This window comes from Centroberyx gerrardi, chromosome 11 (genome assembly GCF_048128805.1).
Source record: "Centroberyx gerrardi isolate f3 chromosome 11, fCenGer3.hap1.cur.20231027, whole genome shotgun sequence".
In the NCBI taxonomy this organism is placed as follows: Eukaryota; Metazoa; Chordata; class Actinopteri; order Beryciformes; family Berycidae; genus Centroberyx; species Centroberyx gerrardi.
The window spans coordinates 22,682,377-22,700,287 of record NC_136007.1 but is presented as its reverse complement, the minus strand read 5'-3'; the positions used below and the strand labels follow the sequence as shown (position 1 = coordinate 22,700,287).

The 17,911-nt window shown below is 42.2% G+C and overlaps 1 protein-coding gene across 1 annotated transcript in view; it reads left to right on the top strand.

Moving 5' to 3' along the window:
* The window catches only part of specc1 (sperm antigen with calponin homology and coiled-coil domains 1), a 65,363-nt gene that overhangs the window by 1,002 nt on the left and 46,450 nt on the right, over window positions 1-17,911 (top strand). The window contains exons 2-3 of the mRNA XM_071898344.2: window positions 4,295-4,476; window positions 5,377-5,512. Coding sequence (XP_071754445.1) covers window positions 4,318-4,476; window positions 5,377-5,512 — 295 coding nt within the window. The 5' untranslated portion in view covers window positions 4,295-4,317. The remainder of the gene's footprint in view (window positions 1-4,294; window positions 4,477-5,376; window positions 5,513-17,911) is intronic.

The following is a 17,911-nucleotide window of genomic DNA, read 5'->3' as shown; positions in this document are numbered from 1 at the left end:
CTTTATTCTGAGTTGCAGTGCTTGGATCTCTTTAATGTCATTATCTGTGAATGGAATAGAAATAATTGAATGTAGCATGGCAGCAGTAAATGCAGGAACTGCATGCACTTTGCTTAAAGTGTGTCACCTAGACACAGGAAGTGTATGTTGCTGTCACCTCTTTGCAGGACTACCATTTCATCACTCAGTGTTAGGACTCTGTGATAGGCAGTGACAGAGTTGTCAGGGATGCTCATTCTTATGCAGATAGAGGGAGGGTAGCTGTCACTACAATGCTCTATTTGTTTGCTGGAGATGTTAGGATACATTTCTCTGCATATTTAGCTGCATATTTGTAACACACAGTGTAGGATACACATAATCCTGTCCCGCACTGTACCAGTACAGCATGTAAGGTCGGAGAATGGTCAGGAGAGTGTAGCCAAAGACTAGAGTTTCCCCACATGCTCTGAGGTCATTTGTGGTCGTGGCAAGCCCCGGGGCGGACAAGCTACACAGTCGAGTAATGGATGTGTACGTGCAAGACAGTGTTTCCTCTGTAATTGTTTTGTAGCAGTGGGTTGTTGAGGGGTAATTTTTGGTTTTGTTTCCATGTCTGTGCCTATTTTGGTCCCAGTTTTGGTTCTACTGCAGGTTGAAGCACTAAAACGGTTCCAATTTTGGATCCTTGATTTTGACAAAAACGCTTCTTTCTAAACACTGGATCTGTACTTGTGTGTGCACTTTTAGGGAAATTCATCTAAATTACAATGTTTTGTTGATGTCATGTTTTCTCTAGCATTTCTCTTGCTGTATAGGGCAGGGCCACTATTGCTGAATGAATGGAGAGAAGCTGTGGAGACACTTGAATTTCTTACTTTAGCTGATGGACGGCAAGACAAGAAACATTGTTAGTGTTTATCAGTTTGGGAAATCAATGGTGGACCTATTTTTGACTTTGACTTTGATTGGGTGAGCTATTTACAGGTTTTGGTGTAGATCTTGGTTGTGTGACCAAAGCACAGTGTCCTCTCCTTGTATCAAATCAGATGATGTGTGAGAGATTGTTTCATCCAGTTCCAAAATGATAAGCAATGTCGGTTGGTCTTGGGTCCTCCTCCTTTCTCCTTATCTCCTTTCAGCAGTCTAGTCCAGCAGTTAGTCAGAAATTCTCTGTGAAACTTCTCCACAGCTCTGTCCCCTATTTAGCCTTTACATTCATCTTCCTGATTTTAAAAGCAATGTAATTAAGGCAGAGGACAACCCGTTAGGGCTGTGGTGACTACAAATCATATTCGCCTTTCTAATTTGCTATTTTTCAGAGCAAATTCTATATTTAGCATTTCAGCAGCCTCCTTTCAGACAGGATCCCTAGATTTCATCATCCAACATATTTTGTTTTCCTCAAACTGTGCGAGCTGCAGTGTAGAAATCTATCTATGTAAACGTCATTGTTGATCTTTGTCAACAGGGCTGCCTTTTACACTGAGATGCCCAAATCACACTCTGTGTCTTAACACCCAGGGCTAGTTCAAGTTTAAAAAAAAACGTCTGTCTGTCTCTCAAAGACATTTGGGTTTCTAACTAGGCCGTTGTAAAGTAAGTGGGACACAGTCCTGGCTCCTGAGAAATTGGCGTCATATCTCTGCAGAGGAATATGAAGAGGTCATATTTGCAGAACTGTATCCTCCTGTTAAAAGAACCTTGCAGTGGTCCAAAGAAGGTGAAAATAAAGTAGATTAAACTACTGTAAACTGTATAGGCTCTTGCTTTTGTGGAGGCAATTTGATAAGACTATGTTTTCAGACATTACCTTATTGTTTTGCTATTGCCTGGTTGAAATTCTTCCACAAAATGTTTGGTTGTTGCTCAATTCCCTCTTATTTCAAAATGGAAAATAATATAGCCTCAAGGGGACAATTCTTCAATTTTGTCTCACTTCCTCGTCTAGTCTACGCAGGGTTCATAACAGGTTGAGAGGCAGGTCAAACGTGTGCCTGGGAATGAGTGTAAACTGATCTGAGGTGCAGTGACACGTCCCGGCTGAGGTGCCAGATCTGGGAGAGTACCAGACCAGGCAGGAGGTAGTCACAGGATCTTGCCTTGAGAGGGGCCTTAGCATCATATGATGGGCCAGCAGGGAGACACACACTCACATACACACAAAAAAACAGTGCATACAGTGTGTTCTTAATCAGATAAGTCTGTAAGGACCTGCGAGCATTCTCTAATTACACTGCAGTATAAAATGTACCAAACAGTGGGTGCCCTCGTTGGGAACATTTCACTGATCTGAATCCACTGTACACTCTTAAAGTTGGTTCGCTTTTTGGTTGGTTGGTTGGTTTTTTATTGTTATTTTTTTTGAGAGCCTTCACTTTGCCTATGTCCCATAGCTGTAGTTTGTTATATCACATTTTACGTCATATTTTAACTAATTTAATCATTGTAGGACAGCAGATTTTGAAAGGTGGCTATGTGTAGCACAATGATGTAGAGCACTAAGGACAAGTGATGCAGGAATTCGGCTCATTTCAATAACTCCAGTAATTGAAATAAGTATAAATAGTTTTGAGCAGAGTAAACTATCCTCCCTGACAGCCCTGTCCCGGGTTGACCCGTTTTGCTGCTGGAGGAGCCTACAGAGAGGGTATCCCCTTTAACAGGCTTGTGGTTCTCAGAGTGGGCTCTAAAGATCAGGTTACCCCAGCATCACTTCCTCCTCCCAATCAATGACTCAGCCAGTCTCCTGGGAGCTGCACAGCTCATTACCAGTACCGGCTCTCCCTGTTTAAGTGCCCTCCTACCTCACTTTATGGCATTTCCTTTTGCTACTCTCCACCGAGCTAAATACATTTCCTTCTGGACATCAGTGTACACCATTTAAGAGTCTCTGTGACCACATCCTGTTGGAGTTGACATTTTTGGAAAACCAGTGCCATTAGTGCACTGTTTTTCAATTAATATTGCTTGCAGAGCCTCACAATTGTAGCTGCAGCTAGCTGCCACTACCTGTAGATCTGTGGAGGTTGTGCTGTGTCTTCCGGCGCCAATGGTTTGAACTAATCTGATAACAGAGATTGTTTTCTCACTCCTCCCTCTAGCAGGAAGTATCCCAGTAGTGTGGCTCCTGGTCTCGCCTCAGCTGCCCTCAGAGGTTACTGTTGGCTGTATGTTTTGGAACAGCTACAAATATTACCAGCAGTGCCATTACTGCCCAGTCTCCTTATTCTCATAAAGGGAGAGTCGTGTTCCTTTGGCTCCTGCACATTGTTAGTTTCCCATTTGTAACTGAAAGTTGTAGCCCTACACTGCCCTACAAAGGAAAAAGGCAGTAACTTCAGGTTGGGTCGAAAATTAAATTTGTGTCTTAAGTCATCAAATTATGTTTTCAAAGATCTTCTTACAAGTAATTTGTGGGCAGTAAAAAGCCATTTTTGTCAGTCTCACACTAGTTACTGCCTTTTGCCTTCATAGGGTAATATAGTCTTCCCAGCATCCTGCTGTGACCTGAGAGTTGTTAGTTGTTCAAAGTGCCTGTCTAGTAAATGGGAGGTAGTGGGTTCAGATCCCAAAAAAGTGCCTACTAGCCTTTTTCAGTCAGCAGCGTGGCATACTGGATAAAGAGACCATCCTTCAACTGGATGGTCCTTAAACAAAACACTGACTCTCTACCAGCTCTCTACCTGCTGCTGACCTCCCTGTGAACAGGGAAAGTGAAGAGTATATACCTAGGGGCTCTAATAAAGTATGACATTATTAGAGGCTAAATGTGTAATGTTTCTGCTTTACTGAAGCATAATATGACTAGTAAATATCAGCAGAGGTTCCCGACTGGTAGTGAGTGAAACAACGTGAACAGCCACGGCACACATGCAGAGATTTCTGCATCAACACAGGAGCGGGCCGAGGCTAATGTTTTTGTTGTTGTTTGAAGGCCCTCCTACCACGCCAAGGTCCATTCAGAAATCTGGCGAATTTGTTTTGCCTTACTTATCGGCAAAAAACACACTTCGGAAAATATAAGTTGAGAGTGAGACTTTATTACTAATCGGTAGTAACTAAGTCCGTAAACATAATAAAACATTCATTGTTGTTGATTCTGAAACAGTCCAACCTGCCCACCATGCTGAAGATGGTCTCGCTCTATGGAGGGCAGAGTGTCGTTGCAATGACATTGCTGAATGATTGAGGCCAGCACTGGACCAGAAATTACACATAGACCCTTTAATTTTATTAATACTTAGTATGTAATCACTCACAATATTTGTTATTCATACCTTTCCTCTTCGCTCTCTGCTCTGGACTCCCTCAGGTGTAGATAGCAGACAGGCAGCCATGTTGAAAGGGGGCGCCACCAAGGTGGGGCTGCCCAAGCCAGGGCTCCAGGAGCGGGCCAAGCAGGCCTCCTTCGCCCCCTCCTCCACCACCACCTCCACAGCCATGAGGACCTCCAGATCCTCCAACACGCTGGCCTCAGACCTGCGCCTCAGCAGGGTGAGTCACCACAACCACACTACAAACAACCACACACCATCACAGTGATAAATCTATGTGACACTGCAGTGAGGCTGCAGGGAGATATCTATTAGTTTGGAACTGAAGATGAAAAGCTGAAGAGTGTGTGGAAGGGAGAAGAAGCTGAGGTTAAGGTGGGTACAGTGGCTATAAAAATATTCACCCCCTTCACTTTTTGTACATTTTGTGCTACAAAATTAGTTCAAAATACATTTATTTGGGATTTTTCATCTGTAGTCATTTTCTATGAAAGTGGAGTGGAAATTCAATACATTTATGTAAAAGTATAAAATTTAAATAACAGGAAAATTTTTTTTTTTGCTCATTTGGTCTACTGTATATTGTCTCACTGGCAAAATAATTTCAGAACATATTGTTATTCATATTATATATACAGTATATGTATTGATTCTTCAACTTTAGGTAATACAGAGGCATGTTAGCCTTAATTTTACCTTACTAGGAAGTATTACCCCAGGTCTGTTCAATACATCTTTACAGGGTTTTCCATTTTGTATACCTTTACATACATTTCTTCAATTTCCACTCCACTTTGATAGAAAGGAGTACTAATTTCAGAGAAAAATCCCAAATAAATGTATCATGACCTAATCTGTAGCACAAATAAATGTGCAAATCTCAAGGGGGGATGAATACCTTTTATATAGCCACTGTACAATGCAACCTTTTTGCTTTGTGTCTTACCTCATTTGAATGATTAAAAAAATAATTGAAATTTAAAAAAAAAATCAATTCTTGCCATCACCTGTGTGTCTGACCTTGTTGGCATGTCACAAAAAAATGTCTTCATGAGCAAGAAGTTACTTGAAGTAGACCTATATTGTTGTCATTAACAGCACATGTGTTTGTGTGTTGTAGCTGAAAAGAGCCAGCAGTGACGATGCTCTGACCAAGCCTGCGCTGGGGGCCGCCGCCTCTGGCTCCCGGATGAAAAAGACCGTCACCACCGGCACCATCTCAGACCTGGCCGAGGCCCGCCCTCGCAGCCTCTCCGGTAGGGGACTTAGTACAACACAACTCATTTAGTGGGGGCTGGGTGACATATTCTGGGAAAAAGTATTGCCACTTTCAAATGAATATCCTGCAATTACAAGATATCTTCAAATGCATCATTTAAAATATGCAACTTGAGCAGAAACTTGAGATGTAGAGTTGTGTTGAGCAGCGGTTGCAGCTAATGACTCTGGAAGCCTTTGGGAGGACAGAAGGAAAATCTGGTTTATAGTTTGTTTGCTCTAATTTAGCTGGTATGTTCAGTCTTAATGGCAGGGAAAGAAAATGTTAGTGCTTCAGCTCAGAAACGCTTCAGCATCTCTTTGGGACTTTGGGACCTAACTTGGCAGATAATGCTGGAGTTTTTTGTTGTATAGTAAAGTAGTTGATATAGGAGAAACACTACCTATTGATAAATCAGTGTTATTAATGAGTGAATTTTCAACATGGTCCAACCTACTATCCTACATACTAGTGTTAATTTTGATAATCATGGTGATGACATGCTTTGATTACTTGGCAAAGATGCATTCACTTTCACAAAGTGATAACAAATTAAGTTCATTTGCTGCCCTTGTCTCACATTAAATATATTTTTGACAAGGAGTGGCACACATTGTTGTAGACCTGCTTGCTTTCACATAAAAGGGTTTGCATGATACTGAGAAGCTGTCAAAGGCCATCAGTGGGGGAACTTGCAAAGTTTGGTTCATGGGACCAGCAGGGGAGGAAAGAGACACATCTACACTTATTATGGATTGTGCACACTATCTAGTGTCAGAGTTTAGAGAGGACAAACTTATTATTAGGCGTTAACCAGCTCGGGTTGAATACTTGACTACACCTTTGTCACTCACATACTGTTAAACACTTAACACACTCAATCCTAGTGGTCTAGCGAACCCTAATAGGTTGCTCAGTATGCACACACTCATTTCCTATTTCAGCAGTGCGCTGAGATTAAAAAACACAATCGCACTTCCATTTTTTGTACCGCCCTTCTTCTCTTTGTTATCCTCATCAGGATCCTTCAGAGTATAGATTAACAGCTGAATATGTTATTGTGATTGGTGCTTCCCGAATATTAATCATAGTTTTTATAGGAGTTAGATACATGAATTTGAATCTGAATTTGAAAGCAATGTTTTGGAGGATTGTTTTTGTCGGTTATTAGAAGTTACTCATCACCTCCTTCTCTTTTACCAATTTGCGACACACAGTGAAAGTAACCACCTGTGGCCACTAGAGGGCCACAGCACATCACTCAAACAATTATCCTATTAAAGCTCTCAGGTCCTGGCAGCTGAAGAGATGTTTCTCTTTACCCCTTTATTCTCCTTTACTCTGTCTCTTTTTTCCTGTTTGGCTGGCCTCAGTGGGGTGCAGGTGGCTGAGGACTGAGGTTTTCAGGGTTTTGGTCCAAAATCGACAGACTAGACACATTCATGGCCTGTTCCTTTGACAACATCTGCTCAGCTGTGTGAACAGCAGACTTCCTTTTGGACAAGAAATGGAAAATATGATTTTTTTTTTCCTGTGTAGGGGAAAAATGATGTTCATTGCTCTCATTTGAGATCTGTCTATCCAAATCTGCTCGTTTGATGTTATTTTGTTTGAATGTATGATTTGTGTGTGTTTGTTTGTGTGTGCTTATATATATATGTTGTGTTGGGATTTGGGATTATGGCCTGTCAGGGTTCAGATAATGGTTAACATAAGACGGACAATCCAAAGGCCTGTTTGAATGAAAGGAGAACCTCTGTAACCTCATGCTCTATCATGAAATGTGAAATTATTGCACGCAGTATTTTAGATAAACCCTCATATTCCATCCCATTGAAGTCATGTTGGAAATAAGATATTTAATCTTCACATCCTACTCACAATTATAATTATGCACATGAATGAACAGAATTTTCTGAATACTGCCATTGAAGAGTGCGTGTGAAGAGACATGTTTATCCCAGATAATATATCCCAGGTATTTCATTCAGTTTATTATAATCTAGATTAAGATGTTTTCTGGATTACTGTAAACATGATATGATGTTTACATGTGCCAACTATCCCAAATATTCATGTAAATTTGTGTGCATTTAAACACCCATGACAACAACATTCGAACTCTATTAAACCCTCTCCCATACAAATTGCATTGTATTGTACAGATTTAGTCACAAAAATGTTCCTCAATCTCTCAACCTCCTTTCCCGCCACCATACAACCATATGGTGCGTAATTTTGCTAAATCCAATAAAAAGTTAAACTTCAGAAATATAGATGTAGGATGGTGATTCCCTCTGTAATCTGTTGCCAATATTTTGTCATTACTTGCCCACTTTGTGTTCACTCTGATTTCAGTCTTTGCACCAAGTGTCAACACACTGAAGACTCTTGTTGTGAGAGACTTTTCTAATAACTCGGTTAATATATTAATCACAATTAACAAAGCACACATCAAGACTGTGTGGTTGCCTGTGAAGGTGTGGCAGGTCAGGTATTACTGAAATACACCAGCAATATTTAGTCTGACATTGTGGAGGCATGCAGGTCTTTTATGGCCCTGGCATTGTGTGTGAATACCAGAAGAAGGGTGGAGCTGACCACATGTCAGGTTAAGTGACAGACTGCAGCTATTTGTTCTTGTATCTCAGGTGATGATGGTTAGACACCCTAGGGAACATGTTTTGCCACCTCCAGTATTTGCACTACATGATACAGAGGAGGAGGGGTTTGTGATCCATGAAATTCGTGTTCATTTCCTGTAATTAGATCACACACTTGCAGGCATTGTATTAGCTTTCATAATCACTAAAAATACATAATCAAAGAGATAACATGGTGTGATAACATGTATAAAGCAAGAGCTAGGTACGCTACTTGATAAACAGAGCAATTCAAATAGACCTGATAGCAAAACAAGTATTGCATGCAAGACAAATATGGTAGTTGATAATGACAGGGATTTGTTTGCAGTAATTAGTGTTGTTCTCAGCACACCCTTGGAAAATCCTCTGTGATGGAGATAGCTGTGTTTGTTTATGGCAGCCCATCCACACAGTGTGTAGATATTGTGCTCTGGTGAGATTGCTTCTTCAAAGGGCTGTTGTGCTGAAGCGAAAATAATTGATTTCTACTTGACAAAAGACTCCAGAGGAGCTGAGAAACCATGTCCAAGTGTGGCTCTCTCAACTTCTTTCAGATACAATTAGACCATAATCAGCTTTCATTGGATTGGGATTTCTTATTAGCAGAGTTTGGTTTTTGGAAGTGGTTTCACACCCAAGGATACAAGACAGATTCCCACTTTGTGCTGTGCATGATAAATTCATCACTCTCCAAGTACTTGGCCTGGCCTAGTTTTGGGAGGCCATTACTGGGTAGCCAACCAATGTTTAGGGCCAGAATATGCTTAGATAATTCTTGATTAAAAGAAAGCCGTCTTTAAAAGAGGGCACAAAGTTCTGATTGTGTGATGTAGCCGCAAGCTCTTCCGTCTTTTCCCGCAGGCAGAGATGTATGCAAAATAAGCTGACCCTTTATGTTGAGCTTGTTTTGCATTCTAGTCTCTGAGCTCCACCAGCATCTAAAGCAGGCTTTTTACCATTTACCACCACTGCAGAAGCAAAATCATTAAGCAGATGGGCTATTTGTTTTTCCTCCTCTGAGTTTTAGCTTGTAGTAGTTAACCAAATTGATTAATTTTATGTGTCCAAGAGGGAAAAGATGAATGATTTGATCTCACAAGATCTTTGGAAGAATTTCACTTAACTTGGAGTAGGTTAGCTTATGTCTCTTAATGAAACACTCTCAAGCTTATAATAATTCACCTATCAAATCCTTCCATATAACCACGGGACACTCATAACATGAGTGCATGCTTGTGCTTAACATTGTGTTCCCAGCAGGCCTGCTGGGTTGCCACTGGGTTGGGGCTCCACACCAGTGCATATCAAGACATATGAAGACAGACAATGAATGGACAAGTCAAACAGGTCTCCAGATCAGGCTAATCAGCCAGTGGAAAATCAAATTAGACACGTGAAAGAGGAGTGCTGGTCAACCACGCATGCAAGGGATGAGAATCATCATTTAGTCCTCCGCTCTCAGTGCAAAGTCACTGAAACTGACCCAAGTGTTTTTGTGAGATATCCACTCAAGGGAAATGCCACGTTTTGAATATAGATTGGGGTGCTGGCCTGTGATATTTGAACTCTGTGATGTGATAATCTGACGGAAATGTCTTGGGTGTTTGCATTTATTGATGTGGAAGAGGAAAAAGATATCTCTCTCAGATGAAGTTTCTGTTTTTGGGTAAACAGCTGCTTCCAGAATCTGTTTCATGGCAATTCAGGGTAAACATATTCCCTGGAATCTTGAGATTTGTCTAGGGGCTTGTGTTGGCGATAACGTCACCCGTCGGTGTTGTCAGGTTAGTCTTGTAAACTGATTAGCTTCTCTCCAGTTGATGGGAGGCATTACACTGTGACAAGTAGCAATCAGGTCCAACCGGGCTCTGAGGCACACTGCAGCAGAGCTGTCATCATACTTGTCACAGGCGGTAATTGAAGTAATTGAGTAAGTAATTGAGTAATTGAATATTACAGACCATCCAAATATATTTTGCAAAGAGGCTGCGGATTTATGACAGAATCCTTACTCAGAGGTGAAAACATGCTGAAATATTTTACTCAAATAGAAGTACTGTTACTTCAGTTAAATGAAGGTAGTAACAGAAGGTAGTAAGAGCACTAAAAGAACAAGGCAACAGTAAACGCGTTGTCCCCCACAAATGATGTTTTACTGGGCCAGTCAGTAACTAATATGTCATCTATCTAATATGGCATTTTTAGCGTGGTGTTTGCAAATAATTAGACAGGACATTATCAGCTCCAGGTTTTGGATACCCAACTGTGTACTTTGTACTGCATGACAGATATCATTGTAGTCACGACTTCTGTCTAAAAATAAAACTAACTCAAGTCAAAATCTTTTATGTTGCAGAAGTAGAGGTAAAAGACTGCAAAATATTAAAAATAGCAAGAATCAAACACAGTAACTACACTAGTTGTTGTTAGTTACTTTCCACATCTGCCTTTACTATGCAAGTATCACTTTTTTTTCTGTGCACACTCTCCTCTCCTCCCTGTCCCACAGCCAGATCCCTTCAGCACTTTAGGTGATTGCTGCAGAGAGAGAGAGAGAGATCTACCCAAGTTCACAGGGTACACACACACACAATATCGGCTAAAAGGGTCAGTCCAACCCCCCCTCACAGCATGCCATGCTAATGAGTCGATACTGTTAGTTTGGCTAATGTCTAAAGTCTTGTCTCTCTCGCAGTCGTCAGTCTGCCGACTCTACCGTGCTGTGTGCTGCCAGACAATGGGTTAAAACCCAGCCTCGTCCTGATGACTTATTTAAAACGCCTCATCAATATTTCAATAAAGCTTTCACTAGGAGAGGAGTCCCTGTGGAGGGCGTGAGGAGAGGAGACAGAGGGAGATAAGACAGTCCCGCTCTATAAATAACAGGCCTGTTGGGGGTGACTGGGTGGCATAAATGGGTACTTCATAGACAGGTACTTTCCCTCACCCTGCCTCTGTTCAGTCACAGCTGTCATACTGATCAGAGTTGAGAGTAGAGTTGAGCTTAAGACGAAAAGTCTTTCCCTAGTCACATTCACTTAAATCATTTATTATATGTATGCTTTTCTCTTTTACTTAAAGAGGCACAATTCACTCCAAAATTGGAACAAGTTTGGAGCAATCACATTGAGCCATTAAAAACAATTGGCAATTGAAAACGCACACATCTGACACTTCCAGTGGGTTTCTGCCGCATGGTGCCATTCTCATGAGTATCATATCGATGTAGGCCAATCTGCACATCCATAGATCCCAGTCACCAGGGGGACAATGAGTGTGAATCATCGGGACCAACTTAGCTTTAACAAGAAGCATCGACCTCTCGCATGCCACTAGGTCCACTCTTCTGTCCTCCTCACCACTGAGAGATGTTTGACTGACTGTAAACACGGAGCAGTGACTCATTATCTTGCATACTGAACCAATGTCCTATCACTCCCTCTCTCTCTACTAATGGTCTTGTTGTCATGTTTACCACTGGCCAAAGAGGATTTGCTACATGCTGGAGGCTAGATGCTGACTCAGATGTATCCTGTTTGCTCTTTTCTGTACCAGATTATACTGTTATCCTAGAATAACAAATACTGTAGGCCGACAGGAAACCAAGTTTCGTTTTTGCTGTGTCATTCAGGGAGTACGTCAGGCACGTACAGTACGTTCCTCCCATTAATCTCTGTGGGAGAGGTCTGCTGTCAGTGAGTGATGGAGTAGAAGGTCCCCTCAGGTTGTCCGCCATATGTGAGGCTGTCTGGCTAACGGCAGATGGATTACGAACTTCTATTCCCTATTCATCAGCGCAAAGCTCCTATCACTTCCTCATAGCTCCTCTTTCACAGTTAGGAGAAGAGGGAGAGGGGGGATGAATGATGCTAGTGTCACTTAACCCCAGACTGACGGTCATAGTGAAGGGTCAGGAGAGGGCAGAGACTGACGTGCTACAGGAATATTACGGACTTGGAGTGTGTTGAGTTTTACTATGCATAACTCAGACACCAGACCCGGCCTGAACATGTGGTCCCGGCGGGGCCCCGTCTGTCGGCGTGTCTGTGTGTGTGTGTGTGTCAGCGTTCGGGAGATGGGAGGAGGGTGAGGTATGGTCGTCGAACTCCTCATATCTGTCAGATGAATTAATCAAACGCGCCTCAGTCCCACTGGGACGCCTCAGCCTGCATAAGCGCTCAGCCATGACAGACGCACACTGACACAAGCAGTAGAAAGGCGTACATGCTTACACATGCAGATGGACACGGACTAATATGTATGCAAAAACACGCGCACACCTCTGTCTCCTTTTCTCTCCTCTCTCATATTGCCCTCTCCATCTCTACAATGTCTCCTACAGTATAATTATGTACTCCCCCATTTAATGTTTATGCAGTGTAGAAAGGATTATGGCAAGCAGGAATAGCTTTACTCCTACTCACTACAGTGCATCTGGGGGTCTGCTTCAAAGGCCAGGATTAACACTCTATCAACGCATCTGGCATCAGCTTAGACATAAACACACCTGGCCTCTTTTAGGTTTGTTGACCAGAGTTTTGGCACTGAGTTTAAAATTCCTCTCTTGAGAAGCCTGTGACCCCAGCAAGTCCCCTAAAGACGAGAGACAGAGAGAAATTGTCTCGCCAGAACTTGGAAGAGGCCTGGTGGGGCCGCAGAAATGGGCTTCCTGTGGTGAGGAGAACATTCTTAGCTGGATTAGAGACGTGTTTGTTTACCAAGGTGGATGTGCTGCTCCAACACAAGAAGAGAGGGGAGAATATTAAGAAGCGAAGAGGAGGATGCACCAACAGTTTATACAACATTTATAAGATTTATCAAAAGGCTTAGAACCAGCCATGTGTTGTATCACAGGCTTGAATACTCTACCAGACGTGGGCAGAATCGTGCTGCAACCTAGACCTTACAGCTACTGGAGGTTTTTCAAGGCTTTGTACTAGCTGCAGCTTAGAGTATTTTGTGCATCAAGTACATATTGAGGGAAAAGATGTAGTTTTATGGCACTATAATTTACAGGAATGGTAACTACTTTAGAACATGAACAAGTTTAAATGATCATTGCTTCGTTGCCCTACATATTCAACTATTTTGTGCAGGGTTTTGTTTTGTGCATAGAGTTTTCAGCAGTGAAAATGTAGGAAACAGGATGAAAAACTCAACGCTTATGCAACAGAAATGCTCTTGCTACTGAAAATATCATTGGTTATCTGTGTCAAGTATGGCATTTAAAATTTCATGATGTGGTTAAGATGAATTTAAATTTCTGAATAAGTACCCCCTTTAGATCTGTGGCCTTGATTAACAGGCTTCTTTTTGGACTGTCACAGCACAGCATTATAGAGGCTTATATAACTTGACCAAGTACACTACATAGTGTAGGCTAAACTGAGTTAGAATAAAACATTATAGTTGTCATTCAAATGGGTGTAAATGTCAAAAATCTGAAGTATGGTAAAGTGATTAACCTTTACCAGTAAGGTTGTAGTGGCATAAAAGTGTTTTTTGGCCTAGAGATATGATTATAAATCTATTCATATAAGATCAACAACAACAATCTACTTACAGTATAGATGAGTAGTTTTTGACCTGTCTGATTTTTAGCCATACTAAATCCCATGTAGCACTACTTGGATTTGAGTTCAGATTTTGTGTACCCTGCCCACCTGTACTTTTTTATAAGATAAGATAGCACTTTATTGATCCCCTTTGGGAAATTCAGGTGCCACAGCAGCAATTGGCGGACAATGCCAAGGAAATGTCAAGTATGATATGATTCAAGTACAGCAAGGTAATAGAAGAAATAGGTACTGAAATAAGATAAAGGTAATGCACATAATATACAACAATAGAGCAGTGCAGACAGTGCAAATAAATGCAAGTAAATGCAAATAATAAATGCAAATAAAAATGCAAATAATAAATGCAGAAATCTGGATGACAGGTAAGTCTATGGATATATTCCAGAGGAACGTAATATCCTTGTGCAGCATAGTCAGGAGTTCAAGTTGTTAAGTTATTAGTGCCGGTTAGGGGAAAAAAAAAAGTGTGTGTGTGTGTGGGGGGGTCTAGGATCCAAGTTATCGTCGATTATAGGCATACACACACACACACACACACACACACACAAAATACATTAACAGATTAGGGACTCGTCCAAAGACCAATCCAAGTAAAAATGATAAGTCACTTCCAACTTGGTTTCCCCCTGTAGCTCTTACCATCATAAATATTTCACACATGCATACATTGTGAATGAGGAAGGACAGAAAAAAACAAGCTATTCTCCCACTGCCTCCACACACCAGCACACCCACTCCACTCTCATGCGCATGCACGCAGACACACACACACACACACACACACACACTCCTCCCCTGCTGTGAGAGCTGTGGGGAAAACTGTACAGGAAGCCTGGGGTGGCCTCTTATCCCCAGCCCAACACCTCCCTTTCCCATTTATGTAGACCTTTTGTTGGTGTGTGTGGGTCTGTTTTGAAGCTCACAGGAGGTTCGCTGAAGCTCCCAGGCTGCCTCCGCTGAAAAAGTTCACTTGAAAAGAAAAGACAGAGCTGTGCTGTCAGCCTCTGCCAAGAAGACAAATAGTGCCTTTCCTCCTGCTCTTCTTTCCTTCCTTCCTTCTACCTCTCTCTGTCTCTGTGCTGTATCTCTCTCTCTCTCTCTCTCTCTCTCTCTCTCTCTCTCTCTCTCTCTCTCTCTCTCTCTCTCTCTCTCTCTCTCTCTCTCTCTCTCTCTCTCCCCTTCTCTTAGTTTCTTCTTGTCTTTACTGTATCAATGAGAGGGAACCTGTATTAAAAGGAGCACTCATCTCCTCAGCTGGCGGTGAGAGTGAGAGTGAACCGACTCTGGGAGGAGTGGGAGGAGGCGTGTTAGTGTGTGTGTGTGTGTGTGTGTGTGTGTGTGGCCCGGGAAGCCACTCCTCCTCTGAGCTGATTCCAGTCATCACAGCGATAATGAAGCCCACACGACGCTGCCTGCCTGACTGCCTGCCAGTGTGTCATACTGTCACCATCCTGGAGGACACACACACACACACTCACAGACAGAACACGCTGCCTGCCTCCTCACACACATACACACAAGGAGTGGAGAAAAGAAAGGAAGACCAGAAGGAGAGAAGAAGAAGAGGAAGGAGAGTTTTGTGTCTTTTTTTTTTATGGTTTCCTATCATTGCGGCTGACTGGCAGTGATAGTGGGTGCTGAACAGAGTCGACCCCCCCCCACCCACACCCCACCCCACCCCACCCCTGCAGCCACGGATTCTTGGATTAGTCCGCCCCGGTGTGGAGTGTGGGAGTCGCAGAGCGGACCAACATGGGGAACCAGGCGGGGAGGCAGGAGGAAACGGAGTCAGGTCTGCTTCTGTTGTATCGCACAATGGTTTGACTCAGCATCACTTCTGCTTCTCTCTGTCCATGTCTGTCTCTGTTGATGTAAAAGGCAAAGACTTACATTTGCCAGATAGACTAGTTATCTGATCTCATGTCATGTCATAAATGCAAAAGACAAGTACTGACTAATGAGTACTGACTGACTGCTGACTGATAAGTACTGAGAATGTGCTCTATAGAAGCTATATAAACAGGTTTGATGGTAGCTGTTCTGCTCTGTACTCCTGCCTTCATTTGTGTGGGCATGCCCACTCTTTTGCGTGTGTCGTGTGGTTGTGGGTCTGGAGCGGCGTGTTTCTGTACGCAGTTAGTACAGGTCCATGTGTGCGTATGTGTGTGTGCGTGTAGATAGTGAGAGTCGGGCGAGGGGAAAGTGCTGAGTGAGATTTCCCTGACAGTAAGCATGAGGGAACCTGCCAGAGGAGATGGTATCGCCAATCTCATGCTCACATCCCTCCGCTGCCCCTAGGTTACTACGCCTCCATAACATCTCCATTTCAAAGTCACTCTGAACTGCACTCAGCAAGCAGCAACTCGAAAGACAACCCCGCTCTTCTGCGTCTTTGTAACCTCAATTTATTTCTTTAACAAAACCAGCATGTGCCTCTTAATGTATGTGTACTTGTGTATGTGCACATAGCCTCCATATATTTGCATATGTGTGCGCAATTACGTGATTATGTTTTCCTGTTTTTAGCCAGACCTTTTTGCATCCCAGTCAAAGAACCTGTTCATTGCTGTGTCACTCATGTCAAAAAATAGATACAGAATAGACCAGAGCCAGGCAGCGAACTAGGGTAGCTGTGTTACACGCACGCACACACACATACACACACTCGTATATATATACAGTGGAGGGTTTTATCAGTTGTGGGTGTTAAGCTGCATCATTTCATAGCAGTAGCGCGTGTTTGCTTGGAGATAGAGCACAGTAGGCTCAGATTGGGAGGCAACAGTAGGGAGCTACTGCATGCTTGAAAAGATTAGCTCCCAGTCTCTGTCACACACAGACACAGACACACACAGACACACATAGACACATGCACACACACACTTGATAGTCTACACATAAGAAAGAGATTCTTGAGTGTTCAGCCAAAAAATGGTTACCTACTCATTGGAATAACCGATCAGTAATGTAACAAGTTATGACATGATGTAATAAGTCATACCATTACTTGCAAAAATGCTATTGCATTATTGTTTCAGGTCTTTATTCTATTACTGGCTGATTTTTACATGTATTTTGATTATATTACCTACAGTTTTTAGGTAATAGGCTGATATTGCCTATTGTCACTAATATCACTAGTTAAGATTAAGTATTAGTATTAGTCTTTTTTTCTGGCAAAATTGGGCTGCTTCTTGAAAAGTGCACCTCTGGACAGAGAAGAAATATGATTTGTGTCCACATTGCAATTGATTGATAGAAGTAAATAAGTATGTTGTGCTGACTATGGATACCCAGTATAGGCAGTACATGCTGTACTGGACTGTTTATGAACTTATGGAGGTATGTACTTAAAAAATGAAATGAGTCAGAGTAAAATATCTGTTCAGCCACTGAAAGGATTAGCCATCACAGCCACTTCACTGTATAATCAATCATGTTCTTGAGGCTATGAAAGGTATTTATACTCTGCTTGGTATACCCATGATCTGCTCTGTGATCCATGGTCCAACCTCCTATATGAAACTCCTCTATGGAATGGCACAGTCTGCTTTAATGTTAATTGATTGGCTTCTTATTCTTCTCATATATCCACTCTCCATTTGATCAAATGAGCCTCCATATAGTAAATGAGAATTGATCATGAAATGGCTTGATTTTTCATCCTGCTCCCTCACGACAGGCTAAAGCTATAGATCCAAGAGGGATGGAATTGAGGACAGACAGGAGCAGTTCAATCTATTTTTCACCCGAAGTGCTTCCTGTATTGTTGTTTTCCAACAAGGTGGATGATATAATAATACGTCTATAGATTTTTAGCCTGGAATTGAAGCAGGGATTGATTATCTGCCTTGTTTGAAGAGCAGCAGCAGCAATACAGTGTTAGACCAGAATAGTAAAATTTGTAATCTCCACATTAGCTTCCATTCCACCCAGACAGTGAAACAGCCAGCTGTGGTTTGTCAGAGATTGGGCTTGGAAAGTAGAATAACAGTTCTGGTGATGGAAGTAGGGAAAGAAACGTGGGAACAAGAGGAACTCATTCAGATATGATTGATGATGTTATCTCTGAAGTGGAAGGCTGAGGAGTCAGCTGTCGTCTGCTGCAGAGATAAGGAGGGCTTTATCAGAACCAAACTGCACTGACAGTGAGTAGACCAAGCCTTCCTGTCT